Here is a 17,811-nt window from a genome sequence, read left to right on the forward strand (position 1 = left end):
CTCTGTCCAAGGTTGGATACGCCACGCTAGGAGATACTTCCCTCAATGTTTGGCAAGAGAAAATGTAAATTGTGATGTGGACAAAGTATTGTGGCCAGACCCAGGCCGGAGAAGAGATGAAGCGTAGCTTAGCACTGGTGACTGCCCCCCCCCCCCCCTACCAATTCCTGGACTGCCCCCCTGGGACCCCACACACACAATTGCGTTCTTTACTGTATTCTAAAGAATATACTTTTGGTTTACATATGTTTATGCTTTTGTTGTGTGCTACTGTATACAACAGTAATGTTTGGCCTAATAAATATTTTCTGTTTCTACATTGCATTTGTGTTTACAGTGTACTTGTTACCCCTCTCAGCCGATTACTTTCACTGTAGAACATTGCATTGGTGTTTACAGTGTACTTGTTACCCCTCTCAGCCGATTACTTTCACTGTAGAACATTGTATTGAAATGTAGATATAAGCCTATGAAAGACCATTGAGCTTCAGATTTAGAACAACAGTGTTTACATGGTATATCCAAAAATGTACTATTATGAAAGCAGTGTTTGCCATTTGATGCAAATGCTTCATTCTGACATGTGTTTATGGCATTTTGAATGCAGTGTTACATTTTGAAGGAGATGTGAGGCATTTTGCATTTTGTGTGTGCAGTTTTGGGAATTGTGTGTAGAGTTTTGAAAAAAAGGAGACAGTTTTGAAAGCGTGTGTAAGCAGTTGGAAAAAACTGTAAATTAAAATGGTTAAATTTTGCTAGGACTGTCTGGGCGTGGTTTGAGTGGGGAGGGAAAAACTGAAAAATAGCTGTTATTTGCAGAGAGGTTTGGAACTCTCTTTCTTATTGGTCTAACTAATTTACCGCATGGTGATGTCACCATGGAAAGCCGAAACTCCCTCCCACCAAAACACACTGATATTTCAGGCGGTCTTTTCAAACAGCTTTTATACTAAAAAGGGCATTGATCATTATCACTATTTCACAGTATTATTCCAACCTTATAGTATGGAAATATATATAAAATACAGGTAATCTCATTTTTGACTGCACCGGGCCTTTCAAGTATTACAGTAAAAGTAAAGTTGAAGTGAGTTTAACAGAGGGCAAATCCCTGTTTTTATAATCTTATCCTGCTGCATTAGTAATACTGGAAAAGTATCGGCCAGACTGTTACACAGGCAAACAGTTCCTCCCTCACAGTTTGAATCTAGGCTGCTCCACTCTCCTGGTGAGACAAGCCTGTGAAATATCCTCAAACACTTTCACTCAGCCTCTGTGTGCGTGTGCGTGTGTTTGTGCGTGTGCGCGTGTGCGTGTGTGTGCTTGCGTGTAGGTGGGTTGTATCTGTTCTCTTCTCCTTTCATTCTCTTCCATTGGGTTTTTCAAAGAAACCAAATCAACTCTTCTTTGTTTGAAGAACCTTCTAATAACCCTTTCTACCGAAGGTGATTGTTGCTTTTAGGAAGTCTTCAAACGGGTGGATATTGCTTGCTGTGATGTGTTCTATACCCCCTACTCAGGCTTTCCTGTTACCTCTTGTTGCTTTAAGTGTGTATCACTAACCCACATATTTGTAGTCTAGTTAGATTGGCCTGTACCGTGGGGTCAGGAATGCTCCGTAAAATAAGCCTTAGCCCTTCAGCTGCTGTTGGAAAAGCATCATTATAGAGAAACACATCAACAAATGTTACTTTTCAGTATTGGGGTCATTTGAGAAAGCTTTTGCTTTTTATAAAAAAGGCTACGCTTATTTGTGTTTCTTTACCGAAGGCACTGTGTGCCCATATCCATATTCTTATAAGGACATCATGGCATTGGATGCTCATGCTGATGTTCAACTGTAAAGCCAGCCCAATCGAGCTGATCTTGCAACATGTCTCTGGACAGGAGATGTGTGCTCTGTTTCAGGCTTACTAACATAGAGAGAGACTGATGACCACCAAGCCTGCTCGGAGACACAAAGTAATTAGTTGTGCGATATCACATGATGAATGCACGACACAAATGAGACAGCCGTGTCTCTTGCTTGGCCATGAAGAGCTGTCTGTATATTTGTACTCACCGTATATTTTTGTGAACCTGAAAAGGTCTGTTTTGCATTCCTGCCTGGATGCTGCATGATAAATGTACACAACTACACAGACAGACCTACAGTAAATGCCATAATGCATTAAACATACCTTCACCTGACATTTTCAGAGTAGGAAACCATAAATAACTTTTCAATATTCAAATCTCAGGGTGTTTCTGAATCAACAGCACTGTTTGTCTGGATGTGTGGCCTATTATGTGAACACCCCGGAGCAGTGTAATCCCAAACTGACCATGGAATTCTTATTCACACACAAGAGGAAGAATAAAATGAAGGCCCCATAACAAAATGGATGTATGTCCAAATCCTAACATGAGATACACATATGAAACTGGAACTTTAAGTACTTTCCAGCATTTGAAGTTTGGTCTAATGTTTATGTCTCGTGCATGCAGATGTCCAGAAACCTTGAATACATTTTTGATCCATTATTGTGTTATTATCCCACAAAATGCAACATCTTTTTTTTTTTTTAACACAGTGACAGAAACCACATCGGTAACTACAGCCTGTAAACAACAGTCACATGTCAGTCCAAACACCTTATAGAGGTGTAAATGTACGTCTTTATTAGGTATGTCATTTTTGACAGGTGTTCAAGAACAGAAGAACTCAAGCAAATCAACATATACTCATATATTTAATAATACCTGCTATAATCCACAAGTCTAATAGTGTCATTCCATTGATTGAATAGAATCTCCTAATTATACTTTCCACCTGTCTTGGTAAAAATACAATATCAAGAGCAACCAGAATACAAAGAAGTGTTGGTCAATGATAGCACTGATAGACTACTATGTACAATCTTAAAATGGTAATGTTAACGTGTAATATGGTATATAAACAGTATACAAGACTAGACCTGTTTTGCATTTGTTCATGTTTCTAAATCCTTTCTCTTAAGTGTTTTACTGTAGGTGTGTGTCGCAATGGTGTTTGTGTGGGAGGCCATAGCGGGCCATCATCACAGGGATGTGTAATAGAAACCGTACACTCAACTAGAAACAATAGCTCACTCTTTTAGAGGTAGGTAGAGGCGGCATTTCGGCACTCTTTCTGTCTGTAATGCCAAGCTAAACCTACTAGTGTAATGCATCACAACGATAGGTTTTTACAACATTAGTTTCTTCTTTACAGTCAATCTCTGCCGCAACACACTCAATTTGAACAAATCAAATGCATGATCTGGATTTGCATAAAAAAACTATATATGAGTTCCTGGAATTTCACAAATACAGCAACAATTTAAACACAGTACTAAAGACCCTTTTGTTAAAAAAAGAGAAGAATCAAAATACAATCAATTAAAACAAGTACAGTTCTCCATAGCTAAAACCATGCATCAGTGGGTTAATTGTCATGTACATTCTTCTTACAAAGCTACAGATAACCTATTTGGCATCTGACCAGTGTTGGTAATTAAAAAAGACAAATCCAATGTAAGTTTCATTCTGAAAAGCACCTCCTTGAAAATAAATGGCAACTAAGCTGCCAACTAAGCTTTATGTTTTCCTGTGAGACAAATACAAAAATGAAGGACGAGGAGGAAAACTGACTTTGACGGTATTTAGAGGCGGTAACGCTCTAGGTTCTGACAGCCTCTTTATGTTGAGTGACTACTTGATGGAGACGAACGTGTGCAAACAAACAAAACCTGGCTTCTCCGCTGTCTGTCGTCTCTCCATAATATCACACTATGCAAATGTGCTCAGAGAATCACAATGTTTCAACCTGGCACAAAGAGGCTGAGAGAAGAAGAAAAACAACAACACTATAATGGTCCTAGTGAGTCACTGGCTGGGCTGCCATGTCACCCTCCCAGACAGCGTGGATGAATGCACCATTTTTTTTATTTGTTGAACTGCAGTTGAGCCCAGACTCGTCTGGGACCACTAATATCAGCACCAGCTCCATTTCACACCTTATTTAAAACTAAACCGAGCCACTCTGCTCACAGCTGTGAGCAACGTATTCACAATGTCCAAGATGTTTACTATTTCATGGACAAAAGCCTCATTAAGGCTGTCAGTGTAGAAATAAGAGCAGTGGGGTTGGTCTGGGAGAGAAGGTTATGGATAATATAGAGGGAAAACAACAATGGAGACGGTGGGAGACTGGAGTGATGAGTCTGGTATGGGTTTTCAGTTTGTGTGCTTGTGTAAAGATCCCCATGTTTTCTTCAGTGCCACTGGAACCCTTGTTCACTCTGGGCCCAGGAAACCAAAAACAGCACAAACAAAACAACAGCAGTAACAATAACAAAATGAATTCCATTCACATTTCAATGGAACAGCACTGTCCTGGAGGACTCACCCTTCCCACGTCCGATCAGGACCTTCAGGAAGGACACAGAACAAACAACACAATGAGGTGGGTGTTGATAACACAGAGAGACAGAGAGGTTAGCCTACCTGTCCACACATTCTTATTGAAGGCCCTTTCTGTAGACCGAGGCAACGTTATTATAGTAAACTTAAACTGAAGCCAAAACAAAAACCAATCATGAAAAAACGATTTAGAAACTGAAATGAAATAATGAATAAACCCGTTCGGAAAAACTAAAACCATTATCTTTGACTCCAAAACGAACTCAAATGAAATAAAACAATCATGAATTATGTTGTTTCATTTTTTCCCCTAAACTTTGGACAGAAATCGAATGGGGTTTTCAATGGGTTTTCATGCTTTTGAAGTGTTTTAAAGCTACTGAAATGCTGTCAGGAGATTGGTAAGTTTCAAATAGGCCTAGTTTGTGCATCACTGTCACTAGCTATCACTAGCTAACAAGGAAAGAAATTGGCTAAGTAGCTAACTTCATTCGCCTTTAGGAACGGACTGGTCGAAATGTCAGATGGGCAGGTGCATTTTTAGCCCAGTGGGCCTGTCTAAACTTTTTGTTGTTGCACAAAATCATCATTATCTGGCTTATAATGGGGGCCTTAAATAAATAAAAATGGGCTGGTGAGGGGGCCTCAAGTGAAAGAAATGTCTGGTTTATCAGGGCTGATTTCTGGTCCCAGTCTGCCCCTGTTCTTCTTATATGTACCACTAAAGTTGAAAAGCATTGGATTGGCGTAAACATGGGTGAGAGAGAGTTTCCTTCCACCATATTTTTTAGTGCCAGTCTCAGCGCTTGAGTTTATAATTTAAACCTGCTCAATCAGCCCCAAAAACCTTACAATACAAATGGCTCAACATGCTTTCTGTCCCTAACACAAAAACAAAAACTGAAATTAAACAATAAAAAAACTAAATTGCATGTTTGTTGTTAGTTATTCGCAACTAGGACATACCTAGAGGCTATATACTGTCATTATATGTCTCTATATTGTTCCAATGTCAAATAAAACTTCACATATCACTGTTGTCTCATATAGGGTGACATGGTTTTCTGAATGCTTTAGCCCACTCACCATGTGGGCTCACCAATTATCTGTGTACTCCATATATACTCCATAGAACTAGAGGGGATTTATCACCTTTTATTTATTTATTTTATTTTATTTCACCTTTATTTAACCAGGTAGGCAAGTTGAGAACAAGTTCCCATTTACAATTGCGACCTGGCCAAGATCAAGCAAAGCAGTTCGACACATACAACGACACAGAGTTACACATGGAGTAAAACAAACATACAGTCAATAATACAGTATAAACAAGTCTATATACGATGTGAGCAAATGAGGTGAGATAAGGGAGGTAAAGGCAAAAAGGCCACCTCACCTGTACATTGCAATTGCTCAGATAAAGTATGCTCTAACGCTGAGTCACTTTCATAAAAAGGATTTATCAGTAATTCGGAGTGTAAAAATACACTTCCTAATCAACCAATTGAAAGTACCAATAGCCTTACTGCTCCTCATGAGAGGCAGAATAAAACTGTCAGTAATCATTCATCTTGGTGACATTGATGAACATGATTCACATAATCATTAGGTAATACACTAAAAAAACGTTCTAACAGGTAGTTTGACATAATAATGAGAGCTTGTCTTTTGACTAGTGTCATAAAAGAGATGTTGCCGTACTCACTGAGATATCTTGCAGTTGGTTGTTGTGACGAAGCGTCCCGTGTAGTGGATATTGCACCTCACCACATTGTTGGTGAAGTCGGACTCCAAGATAAGGTACTTGGGGTTGACCTGGAGCTGAGAGGCAGAGGAGGACACAAGAGGATACCACTACAGCAAGGCAGGTAGGAATAAAACAATAACACAGTACTTTCATCAGCAAAACAAAGGAGATGATTGTGGACTTCAGGAAACAGCAGAGGGAGCACCCCCCTATCCACATCGACAGGACAGTAGTGGAGAGGGTAGTAAGTTAAGTTCCTCGGCGTACACATCACGGACAAACTGAATTGGTCCACCCACACAGACAGCGTTGTGAAGAAGGTGCAGCAGTGCCTCTTCAACCTCATGAAGCTGAAGCAATTCAGCTTGTCACCAAAAGCACTCACAAACTTCTACAGATGCACAAGCGAGAGCATCCTGTCGGGCTGTATCATCGCCTGGTACGGCAACTGCTCCGCCCACAACCGTAAGGCTCTCCAGAGGGTGGTGAGGTCTGCACAACGCATCACCGGGGGCAAACTACCTGCCCTCCAGGACATCTACACCACCCGATGTCACAGGAAGGCCATAAAGATCATCAAGGACAACAACCACCCGAGCCACTGCCTGTTCTTCCCGCTATCATCCAGAAGGTGAGGTCAGTACAGGTGCATCAAAGCAGGGACCGAGAGACTGAAAAACAGCTTCTATCTCAAGGCCATCAGACTGTTAAACAGCCACCACTAACATTGAGGGGCTGCTGCCAACATTATGACTCAACTCCAGCCACTTTAATAATAGAAATTGATTGAAATTGATGTAAAAAAATGTATCACTAGCCACTTTAAACAATGCCACTTAATATAATGTTTACATACCCTACATTACTCATCTCATATGTATATGTATATGCTGTACTCTATATCATCTACTGCATCTTTATGTAATACATGTATCACTAGCCACTTTAAACTATGCCAATTTGTTTACATACCCTACATTACTCATCTCATATGTATATGTATATACTGTACTCTATATCATCTACTGCATCTTTATGTAATACATGTATCACTAGCCACTTTAAACTATGCCACTTTGTTTACATACCCTACATTACTCATCTCATATGTATATACTGTACTCAATACCATCTACTGCATCTTGCCTATGCCGTTCTGTACCATCACTCATTCATATATCTTTATGTACATATTCTTTATCCCTTTACACTTGTGTATAAGGTAGTAGTTGTGGAATTGATAGGCAAGATTTTCTCGTTGGTTATTACTGCATTGTCGGAACTAGAAGCACAAGCATTTCGCTACACTCGCATTAACATCTGTTAACCATGTGTATGTGACAAATAAAATTTGATTTGATTTGGAATTCTGGAAATGAATTTTGGCCCCTCAGAGGGGGAAGGGCTGACTAGTCCTTCGGCATTGTTCTTTGTTGTATCTCTGCTATCTCTATAGTATCCAAATATGGTTTCTATCTGAAACTTGTTCACTGAGGATAACTCTGATGCTATCTATATATATATGTATTATCTCTGTGGTTACTGTTCACTGAGGATAACTCTGATGCTATTTATATATATGTATTATCTCTGTGGTTACTGTTCACTGAGGATAACTCTGATGCTATTTATATATATGTATTATCTCTGTGGTTACTGTTCACTGAGGTTAACTCTGATGCTATCTATATGTATGTATGATCTCTGTAGTTACTTGTGTCTGTATAGGGTGAACTCTGAATTACTATTTGCAAAAATATTTGATGTTCCTCTCAGGAAGTCTGTCTTATTTACATTGGTCTCCTCCCATCAAGCTTTTAAGTGCTGTGACACCCTGTGTAGATTGGGCCTGGGAGTGTTTAGGTTACTGCCAACTTGGTATCATTTGATTGCTCAATGGTGGTTGGTTTTGGGTTGAACGGCTACACCTTCAGATGTTATAAATGGAATGAAATGCCTTTGATCTCTCTCTCATCCTGTATCTAGTCCATGCCCCAAAAATGGTCAAAGACTCCAGTCACCCAAGTCATAGAATGTTCTCTCTGCTACTGCACGGCAAGCAGGAACCGGAGCGCCAAGTCTAGGACCAAAAGTCTCCTTAACAGCTTGTACCCCCAGGCCATAAGACCGCTGAACAATTCATCAAATAGCCACCCGGACAATTTACATTGACCCCCCACCTTTGTTTTTACACTGCTGCTACTCTCTGTTTATTATCTATGCGTAGACATGTTACAAATTACCTCAACTATCCTGTACCCCCACACATTGACTCGGTACACCCTGTATACAGCCTTGTTATTGTTATGTAATTTTCTTGTGTTATTTTTTTATTCTATTTTTTTTAAACTTTAGTTTATTTAAATATTTTCTTAACTCTATTTCTTGAGCTTCGTTGTTGGTTGAGGGCTTGTAAGTAAGCATTTCATGGAACACCTGTTGTATTCAGAGCATGTGACAAATTACATTTGATTTAGAGGAAGGTTGTAGGATCCATTCCAATTTCTTAGGCTTCCAGGCCTCTGGACTAGTAAACATATTTGTTTTCATGCTTTGTCCTGTAAATTCATTTTATAATCTACTGTATATACTTAGAATAATGCCTTGTAATGCTTGTTAATGCTTTGTATCTTAAGCTTTATGGCTTGTAGGTGAATCCATTCATTGTACAATGTTAATTAAATACCTGCCTTTGATATAGACAATTCTCAGACCAATTCTTGCTAGTCAACGTCAACTCATTGCCTAATGCTTGCTTGTATATTTTAATTATCTTTATGGAGTCAGAGAAACATTTTAATAGGCTAATTGTTTAGTCTTCTTATGAGTCGCATGTGAGGTATTTATAATATCGTATATACTGTATATTGACATGTCAAATATTACTGTCCACTACATGCAACCCAAGTTAGGATTTGTCCCACATTGAAACACTTGAGGTCAACACAGACAGGCAGAGAGCAATGGGACTGAATGGCAGTCAGAACTAGTAGATCGGCATGAGCCACAGTCTAGGAAACGTCATGTTTTATAGCTTTAGACAACTTTCCAAATGTAAAACTTTCCCATACATTTTTCCAGTAACCTTTTCCTATGGAACGTTGCCTTTGGAATGTCGCCTTCCTGGAAAATTACCAAGATTACCATCAGAACTTTCCTCTGCTCTTAGTCTCACCTTTAGTATGTAGTTCCCAGGTTGGATGTCTGTTATATCGATCCACTGGCAATCAATATCAGCGTTGTACGTATCGTAGCAACCCGGACTCAGACCCTGAAGGAACATAGAGGAGAGTTATTCATGTTGAACTTCAACAGTCTCTGCTTATAGCTCAGCACCAGAGAGACGTGCCTCTGCACCATCTCTGACTCATAGAAAGACTGAGTGGGGTGGAAGAACTGTTAAACAAGAGACATGTTGTCGTTGCTCGCTGAAATCTCAGATGACGATATATTGTTGCAGTACCTAGTGCAAGACCATGACACCGACTTGCCGTCGGACAAATTAATGATGCCATGGCAAATGTATTGGCAAATCTACCTTAGTGAGATATGTGTTGGTGTATCTACCTGAGTGTGAGATGTGCAGGCATAACGCTTCAGGTGACCAAAGTCACAGGTGGTGTCCTCCAGACAGAAGCTGGCCTTGTGTCCCTCAGCCACTTTCCTTCCTGTGGTGACCTCCAGCAGGTCATAGTGGCTGAACTCATCCATGCTGTGGTAGTGTCTGTGGATAGACAGAAGGGCAAATAGGTGGCCGGTAGTGCAAAAAGAGGGGAGTAAACGTCCACTTTTACCTTATTAATCCTCTCTAGGGTACGTGGGACGGTAGCGTCCCACCTGGCCAACATCCGGTGAAATTGCAGAGCGCCAAATTCAAAACACAGTATTATAAATATTTAACTTTCATAAAATCACAAGTGCAACACATCAAAATAAAGTTTAACTTCTTGTTAATCCAGCCAAGGTGTGAGATTTCAAAAAGGCTTTACGGTGAAAGCAAATCATGCGATAATCTGAGGACAGCACCTCGCATACAAATGCATGACAAATCATTTTCCAACCAGGTAGTTGCGACACGAAAGTCAGAAATAGCGATATGCCTTACCTTTGAAGATCTTCAAGATTGCTTCAATCACGTGGATTGGGATATGTTCCGCATTGTTTCAAACAACAACATTGACGAATACGCTGATTCGGTGAGGGAGTTATTAGCAAGTGCATCGGCGCTGTTGTACCCACAGCAACTATTAAAACATTCCCAAACCAGAAACCGTGGATTGATGGCAGCATTCGCGCGAAACTGAAAGCGCTTTTAACCAGGGCAAGGTGACCTCCGCAAGGAAATCAAACAACCTAAGCATCAGTATAGAGACAAAGTAGAGTCGCAATTCAACGGCTCAGACACTAGAGGTATGTGGCAGGGTCTACAGTCAATCACGGATTACAAAAAGAAAACCAGCCCCATCGCGGACCAGGACGTCTTGCTCCCAGACAGACTAAACAACTTCTTTGCTCGCTTTGAAGACAATACAGTGCCACTGACAAGGCCCGCTAACAAAACCTGCGGACTCCCCTTCACTGCAGCCGACGTGAGTAAAACATTTAAACGTGTTGACCCTCGCAAGGCTGCAGGCCCAGACGGCATCCCCAGCCGTGTCCTCAGAGCATGCGCAGACCAGCTGGCTGGTGTGTTTACGGACATATTCAATCCAGCCTTATCCCAGTCTGCTGTTCCCACTTGCTTCAAGAGGGCCACCATTGTTTCTGTTCCCAAGAAAGCTAAGATAACTGAGCTAAACGACTACCCGTAGCACTCACTTCCGTCATCATGAAGTGCTTTGAGAGACTAGTCAAGGACCATATCACCTCCACCCTACCTGACACCCTAGACCCACTCCAATTTGCTTACCGCCCCAATAGGTCCACAGACAATGCAATCTCAACTACGCTGCACACTGCCCTAACCCATCTGGACAAGAGGAATACCTATGTGAGAATGCTGTTCATCCACTACAGCTCAACATTTAACACCATAGTACCCCCAAACTCGCCATCAAGCTCAAGACCCTGGGTCTCGACCCCACCCTGTGCAACTGGGTACTGGACTTCCTGACGGGCCGCCCCCAGGTGGTGAGGGTAGGTAACAACATCTCCACCCTGCTGATCCTCAACACTGGGGCCCCACAAGGGTGCGTTCTGAGCCCTCTCCTGTACTCCCTGTTTACCCAAGACTGCGTGGCCATGCACGCCTCCAACTCAGTCATCAAGTTTGCAGACGACACTACAGTGGTAGGCTTGATTACCAACAACGACAAGATGGCCTACAGGGAGGAGGTGAGGGCCCTCGGAGTGTGGTGTTAGGAAAATAACCTCACACTCAACGTCAACAAAACAAAGGAGATGATCGTGGACTTCGGGAAACAGCAGAGGGAGCACCCTCCTATCTACATCGACGGGACAGTAGTGGAGAGGGTAGTAAGTTTGAAGTTCCTCAGCGTACACATCACAGACAAACTGAATTGGTCCACCCACACAGACAGCGTGGTGAAGAGGAGGAGGCTGAAGAAATTTGGCTTGTCACCAAAAGCACTCACAAACTTTTACAGATGCACAATCGAGAGCATCCTGTCGGGGTGTATCACCGCCTGGTATGGCAACTGCTCCGCCCACAACCGTAAGGCTCTCTCCAGAGGGTGGTGAGGTCTGCACAACGCATCACCGGGGGCAAACTACCTGCCCTCCAGGACACCTACACCACCCGATGTCACAGGAAGGCCATAAAGATCATCAAGGACAGCAACCACCCGAGCCACTGCCTGTTCACCCCGCTATCATCCAGAAGGCGAGGTCAGTACAGGCGCATCAAAGCAGGGACAGGGAGACTGGAAAACAACTTCTATCTCAAGGCCATCCGACTGTTAAACAGCCACCACTAACATTGAGTGGCTGCTGCCAACATTATGACTCAACTCCAGCCACTTTAATAATAGAAAAATTGATGTAAAAAATGTATCACTAGCCACTTTAAACAATGCTACTTTATATAATGTTTACATACCCTACATTACTCATCTCATATGTATATACTATACTCTAAACCATCTATGGCATCTTGCCATCTTTATTTAATTACATGTATCACTAGCCACTTTAAACAATGTCACTTTTATATGTTTACATACTCTACATTACTCATCTCATATGTATATACAGTACTCGATACCATCTACTGCATCTTGCCTATGCCGTTCTGTACCATCACTCATTCATATATCTTTATGTACATATTCTTCATCCCTTTACACTTGTGTGTTTAAGGTCGTTGTTGTGAAAGTGTTAGGTTAGATTACTCGTTGGTTTATTAGTGCATTGTCGGAACTAGAAGCACAAGCATTTCTCTACACTCGCATTAACATCTGCTAACCATGTGTATGTGACAAATAATATTTGATTTGATTTGTTGGCACTCCAAAAGGTCTCAGTTGCATTACAAATTGTCATTTTGTTTGATAAAGTCCTTTTTTAAATCCAATAAAACTCAGTTTAGCTGGCGCGCTTCAGTCAATAATCCACCCAGTTTCCCTCCATCAAAATGCATACAAAATGAATCCCAAGCGTTACCAATAAACTTATCCAAACAAGTCAATCAACGTTTATAATCAAACCTTTGGTACCCTAAATAAACAATCACATTTAAGACGGAGAATAGTATGTTCATTACCGGAGATAAATAACAAAGAACGTGTTTTCCTCCACGCGCTTGGAAACACTACAGCCAAAATGGGTCTTTTAAAAAAAAATGCCTGAAACCCTTTCTCAAGACTGTTGACATCTAGTGGAAACCCTAGGAACTGCAATCAGGGAGGATTTCGCCCGATAATGAAAGTGCCAGCCATTGAAATCAGTGTTATGCTGAATTCTTTTTTTTGGTGGATGGTTTGTCCTCGGGTTTTGCCTGCCATTTCAGTTCTGTTATACTCACAGACATTGTTTTAACAGTTTTAGAAACTTTAGAGTGTTTTCTATCCAAATCTACATATATCTATATCTATATCTATCTATATATATATATATATATATATATATATATCCTAGCTTCTGGGCCTGAGTAGCAGGCAGTTTACTTTGGGCACGCTTTTCATCCAGACGTCAAAATACCGCTGCCTAGCCCAAAGAGGTTCAAATTAATTTGTGACAGGTAAAAAGCGTCTGTGTGTAGTGCAGGAGAGAGAGGAGGCATGGCACAGGGTGGTCAGCAGGGGAACAACGGAGAGTCTAATTTTAACATTTATAAATTCAGTTAATGACAGGTACAACAGCCAATACTAGAGGCATGCTCAATTTGCATAAAGTATAATTACATGATAATCAGTAAACCAACACAAAGCAAACTGTTTACTGCAGGCCACCATACAAAGTCTTTAAATTAGATGTGCTTGTTTATTTGAACAGCCCATTGCCCTCACCTGTCAACACTTCAACTCGGTGCAGCTTGACGAAGCATATCACAAAGTACCAAAGGAGACTAGAATGTAATTAATACCTACAACCATGCACTGATGAAGCAAGACATTAACAATCGATTGATGTATGAGGTCTCGTTAATTACTTTCTATCAATCTGGAAAGTTTTAATCACTACCGCACGATAAGTGAAGGATTGAGCATCTGTTTGTGTGTGTGTGTGAATGTGTTTACACAGCTTTGACTGTGTTGGAATGCTGCGTTTTGCCACTGCTAGCCTGGTTACCCATGAGAACAAATCATATCCTCAGAATGTGAAATTAGTTGCACCGCTCCGTGTCTCAGTGCACTGCTGGTGCTGGTCCATCTGAAATAATTTACTCTAATAGCCTTTTACCATCTTGTAGCTGGGATGTGGACCAATGCCAAGTGTCAGACAGTGACCTGAGAGTGCTGGCTGTTTACAGTTGCCCTCTGCAGACCAGCATGTTGTGAATATCCTTTCCATACGAACTGTTAACACTGTGTTACTCAGACAAATCCGACACTGTAAGGTTGAGAATACAAGTGACATACATGGAGGATTCCTTTAAATATGCATTAGAAACAGTGTTGCACTGTGAATAAGAAGACATCCTCTGTCTTATTCAGTCTCCTGCTGTTTGGAATAAATGGCAGCATGATACATGTAAAACATATTGCATCTCGATTCCCAGATACAGTAATGGCCTCGTATTTCAGCCAAGTTAGATTTCCTATGAAAGACGTCATCTGAACTGTGAACACAGCGCCTAATGGCTGAAAAGCTGGAGTGCTTTGTCAACCTATTCATCTCACATGTACTTAAATGTATCCTAATCCTAATTATTTAAAATAAACACCTTTTCTTGCAATTTTTACCGAAAGTCACATTCCAGATTCCAGACACTAAGAATTTTGTCAGTGTTTGTTTTGGTGAATGTAGTGCAGGTGTGGTAATGCTGGAGCTGGTTCAGTCAGTTTGACTGTATAAATAATAACCTAGTCTCCTTACCTCATGCTCCTTGTTTTAACATAGCTACAACTTTTTACTGGCGTAGTCATTAAAGATTGAATGGAGGGAAAGGCAGACGGGTACTTTCCACCAATGGAGGAGGTGACAAATGAAAGAAGTAATTCTTTCCATAGCAGTTGAAGATGGTAAACAGCTCCTCTCAGGTGAGGAACAGTGTGTTTCCGCAGGCTAAAATCTACACGATGTGATTCTCTAAGGGGGATCTGCACCGACTACACAGGGAATCTGTAAACCCAGAGGAATTGAAAGGGCTGCACACTGAGTATCCTGAGAGGGCAGCTCTCTGCAAAACACCCTCTGTATGTGGTGTGAATGAGTGTGTTTGTGCGTGTGTGTGTGTGTTTGTGTGTATGTGTCTATGGGCAGGGGTTTTGAGGCGGGTGTTCAGTGCAATGGGGGTTTCAAATATGGCCATAATTTCTTCCCACGACAGACGTTTATTTATAGATGGTAGCCTTGAGATTGTTATCTCTCTGTGAGAGTGGGACAGACAGGGAGACACTGGGCCTAGAGCTGTCTGGACTGGAGGGCCCTTTCCCTCGCCTTGGAATCCTGGATCTCCCCCTTTGACTATGTCAACTAAAGAGAATTAACTTTTGGAAGGACACATGGAGAAGGCTGGAATAAGACTGGCTTGTAATCCTAACAAGCAAACATTCCAATCCCACTTTGCACTTTATACCCATGAGTCATTTCCCAGTTGTGTTAAAATGCAATACAAAGACTTCCAGGAGGCCAGGCAGGAGAAGGGGGGAAATATTTAGTGGATGGTGTTTGCATTCCATATAGTGCAACCAGATTACAGGAATCGCAGAAATGTATCACATAACACCTGGGCAAACAGTAGCCACGACCTTTGACCTTAGAGGTAAGGGGTCACTGTATGCTTGTGCTGCATAGAGATAAAGATAACAAAAGAGGACCAAAAAGATCTGCATGTACAGTGCCTTCGGAAAGTATTCAGACCCCTTAAGTTTTTTCTTATTCTAAAATGTAAAAAAAAAAAACTCAATCTACACACAATACCCCATAATGACAAAGTGAAAACATATTTTTAGAGATATTTTGCAAATGTAACCAAGATTAAACTTTTTGGATTGAATGCCAAGCATCACGTCTGGATTCCTACGGTGAGGCATGGTGGTGGCAGCATCATGCTGTGCGTGTGTTTTTCAGTGGCAGGGACTGGAAGACTAGTCAGGATCGAGGCAAAGATGAATGGAGCAAAGTACAGCGAGATCCTTGATGAAAACCTGCTCCAGAGCGCTCAAAACCTCCAACAGGACAACAACCCTAAGCACACAGCCAAGACAATACAGGAGTGGCTTCGGGACAAGTCTCTGAATGACCAGCCAGAGCCCGGACTTGAACCCGATTGAACATCTCTAGGGAGACCTGAAAATAGCTGTGCAGCAACACTCTCCATCCAACCTGACAGAGCTTGAAAGGATCTGCAGAGAACAATGGGAGAAACTCCCCAAATACAGGTGAGCCATGCTTGTAGTGATATACCCAAGAAGACTCGAGGCTGTAATTGCTGCCAAAGGTGCTTCAACAAAGTACTGAGTAAAGGATCTGAATACTTATGTAAATGTGATATTTCTGTTTTTTAGTTTGAATAAATTAGAAGAAAAATAATAAATTAGACATTTTAATAAATAAACATTTCTAATAAACTGTTTTTGCTTTGTCATTATGGGGTATTGTGTGTAGATTGTGTGCAGATAGATGATCCTAAAATCAATTTTAGGGTAATGCTGTAACGTAACGTAATGTGAAAAAAGTCAAGGGGTCTGATTACTTTCCGAAGGCACTTTACGTCATCTGGAATTTAACTGTGAACATCTGTTGTACTGTTTGATCATTATTGATCACTCTATTGTGTAAATGGACAGAAATGTAATATTGAGATGTACATAATTCTTAATAGAGAAAACCTGAATCTATTTAAATTAAACCGAGTTCATACTATGTTTGTCGCCATAAAACACTGATTCTAAGGTTTTATCCTAAACTTTCTGTACCGTACAACATTTGCTCAATACACAAATGAACATATGGATGGATTAAGGGGGCACACTCTGACTACACATTGTATTACAATATTCCATTGGGGGGCAAAATGTAGGACAGTAAAGTTGATTTGGCAAAGAGTGTTCGCTTTCTCAAAACAAGCACACTTGTTACTGTGCTCTTTTTATTTAGTTAAGTTAATAAGAACTAATTCTTATTTACAATGATGGCCTAACCCGGCCAATGCTGGGCCAATTGTGCACCACCCTATGGGACTCGCAATCCTGGCCAGATGTGATGCAGCCTGGATTTGAACCAGGTACTGCAGTGACGCCTCTTACACTGAGATGCAGTGCCTTAGACCGCTGTGCCACTCAGGAGTCAAAGAGTTCTGTGCAGTTCCACTAACACACAATCATGTCATCATATAATACCAGGCACCAGGCCTATGATGCCAGGGCACAGATTGACAGGAACATTTATGGATTATATTCCCATTTCCATTGGCCAATCAAATCAAGCTGTTGCATTGGCTAACTCCCGCCCTGGAAACCAATGTATAAACGAACAGTGATGTCAGCAGGCAACATTGCCAATCTGCTAATGGGCAGTCAACATTCCATAGAGCTGAGGACAGTAAGTACAGCCTGAGACTTGTTGCACAAACCCTTTGAACCCAGACATACTGTGACCAACAAAATCATTGTGGAACGCAAGGTCATAGAGGAAGGGCAGGGCAGAGGGTGTCCAGACATATCAGTGATGTCATGACATATTGTATTAAGTAAAGCCATGATTTCACCAAAAACGTGAACGTTTTTTGATCAAACGTGAACGCACCGAACTCAGATAACCAAACTAATAGAAAACGAATGAGCTAAACAGACAACTTTTAATGTCACGTGAAACAGCAAATCTGATTAACCCTGTAGAGCAAGGGTCTTACAGTTTTTAGTGTAATAGCAAGGTTGTGTACAATGGCAACAGAGAGGATAGCTGCTGTTTTATGGGCTCTTAACCAATCGTGCTATTTTGTTTGTTTTTTCGCATTGTTTGCAACTTATTTTATACATCATGTTGCTGCTACTGTCTCTTATGACCTGAAAAGAGCT

At 41.2% G+C, this 17,811-nt stretch overlaps 1 protein-coding gene across 1 annotated transcript in view; it reads right to left on the reverse strand.

Moving 5' to 3' along the window:
- Nucleotides 1-2,625: 2,625 nt before the first annotated feature.
- LOC110526332 (lysyl oxidase homolog 1) overlaps nt 2,626-17,811 on the reverse strand; it is a 35,443-nt gene continuing 20,257 nt past the window's right edge. The window contains exons 4-7 of the mRNA XM_021607207.2: nt 9,737-9,893; nt 9,345-9,440; nt 6,128-6,243; nt 2,626-4,430 (exon numbers count right to left, since the gene is read on the reverse strand). Of these exons, the coding sequence (XP_021462882.2) occupies nt 4,424-4,430; nt 6,128-6,243; nt 9,345-9,440; nt 9,737-9,893 (376 nt within the window). The 3' untranslated portion in view covers nt 2,626-4,423. The remainder of the gene's footprint in view (nt 4,431-6,127; nt 6,244-9,344; nt 9,441-9,736; nt 9,894-17,811) is intronic.

The sequence above is a fragment of the Oncorhynchus mykiss genome, chromosome 6, assembly GCF_013265735.2.
Source record: "Oncorhynchus mykiss isolate Arlee chromosome 6, USDA_OmykA_1.1, whole genome shotgun sequence".
Taxonomy (NCBI): domain Eukaryota; kingdom Metazoa; phylum Chordata; class Actinopteri; order Salmoniformes; family Salmonidae; genus Oncorhynchus; species Oncorhynchus mykiss.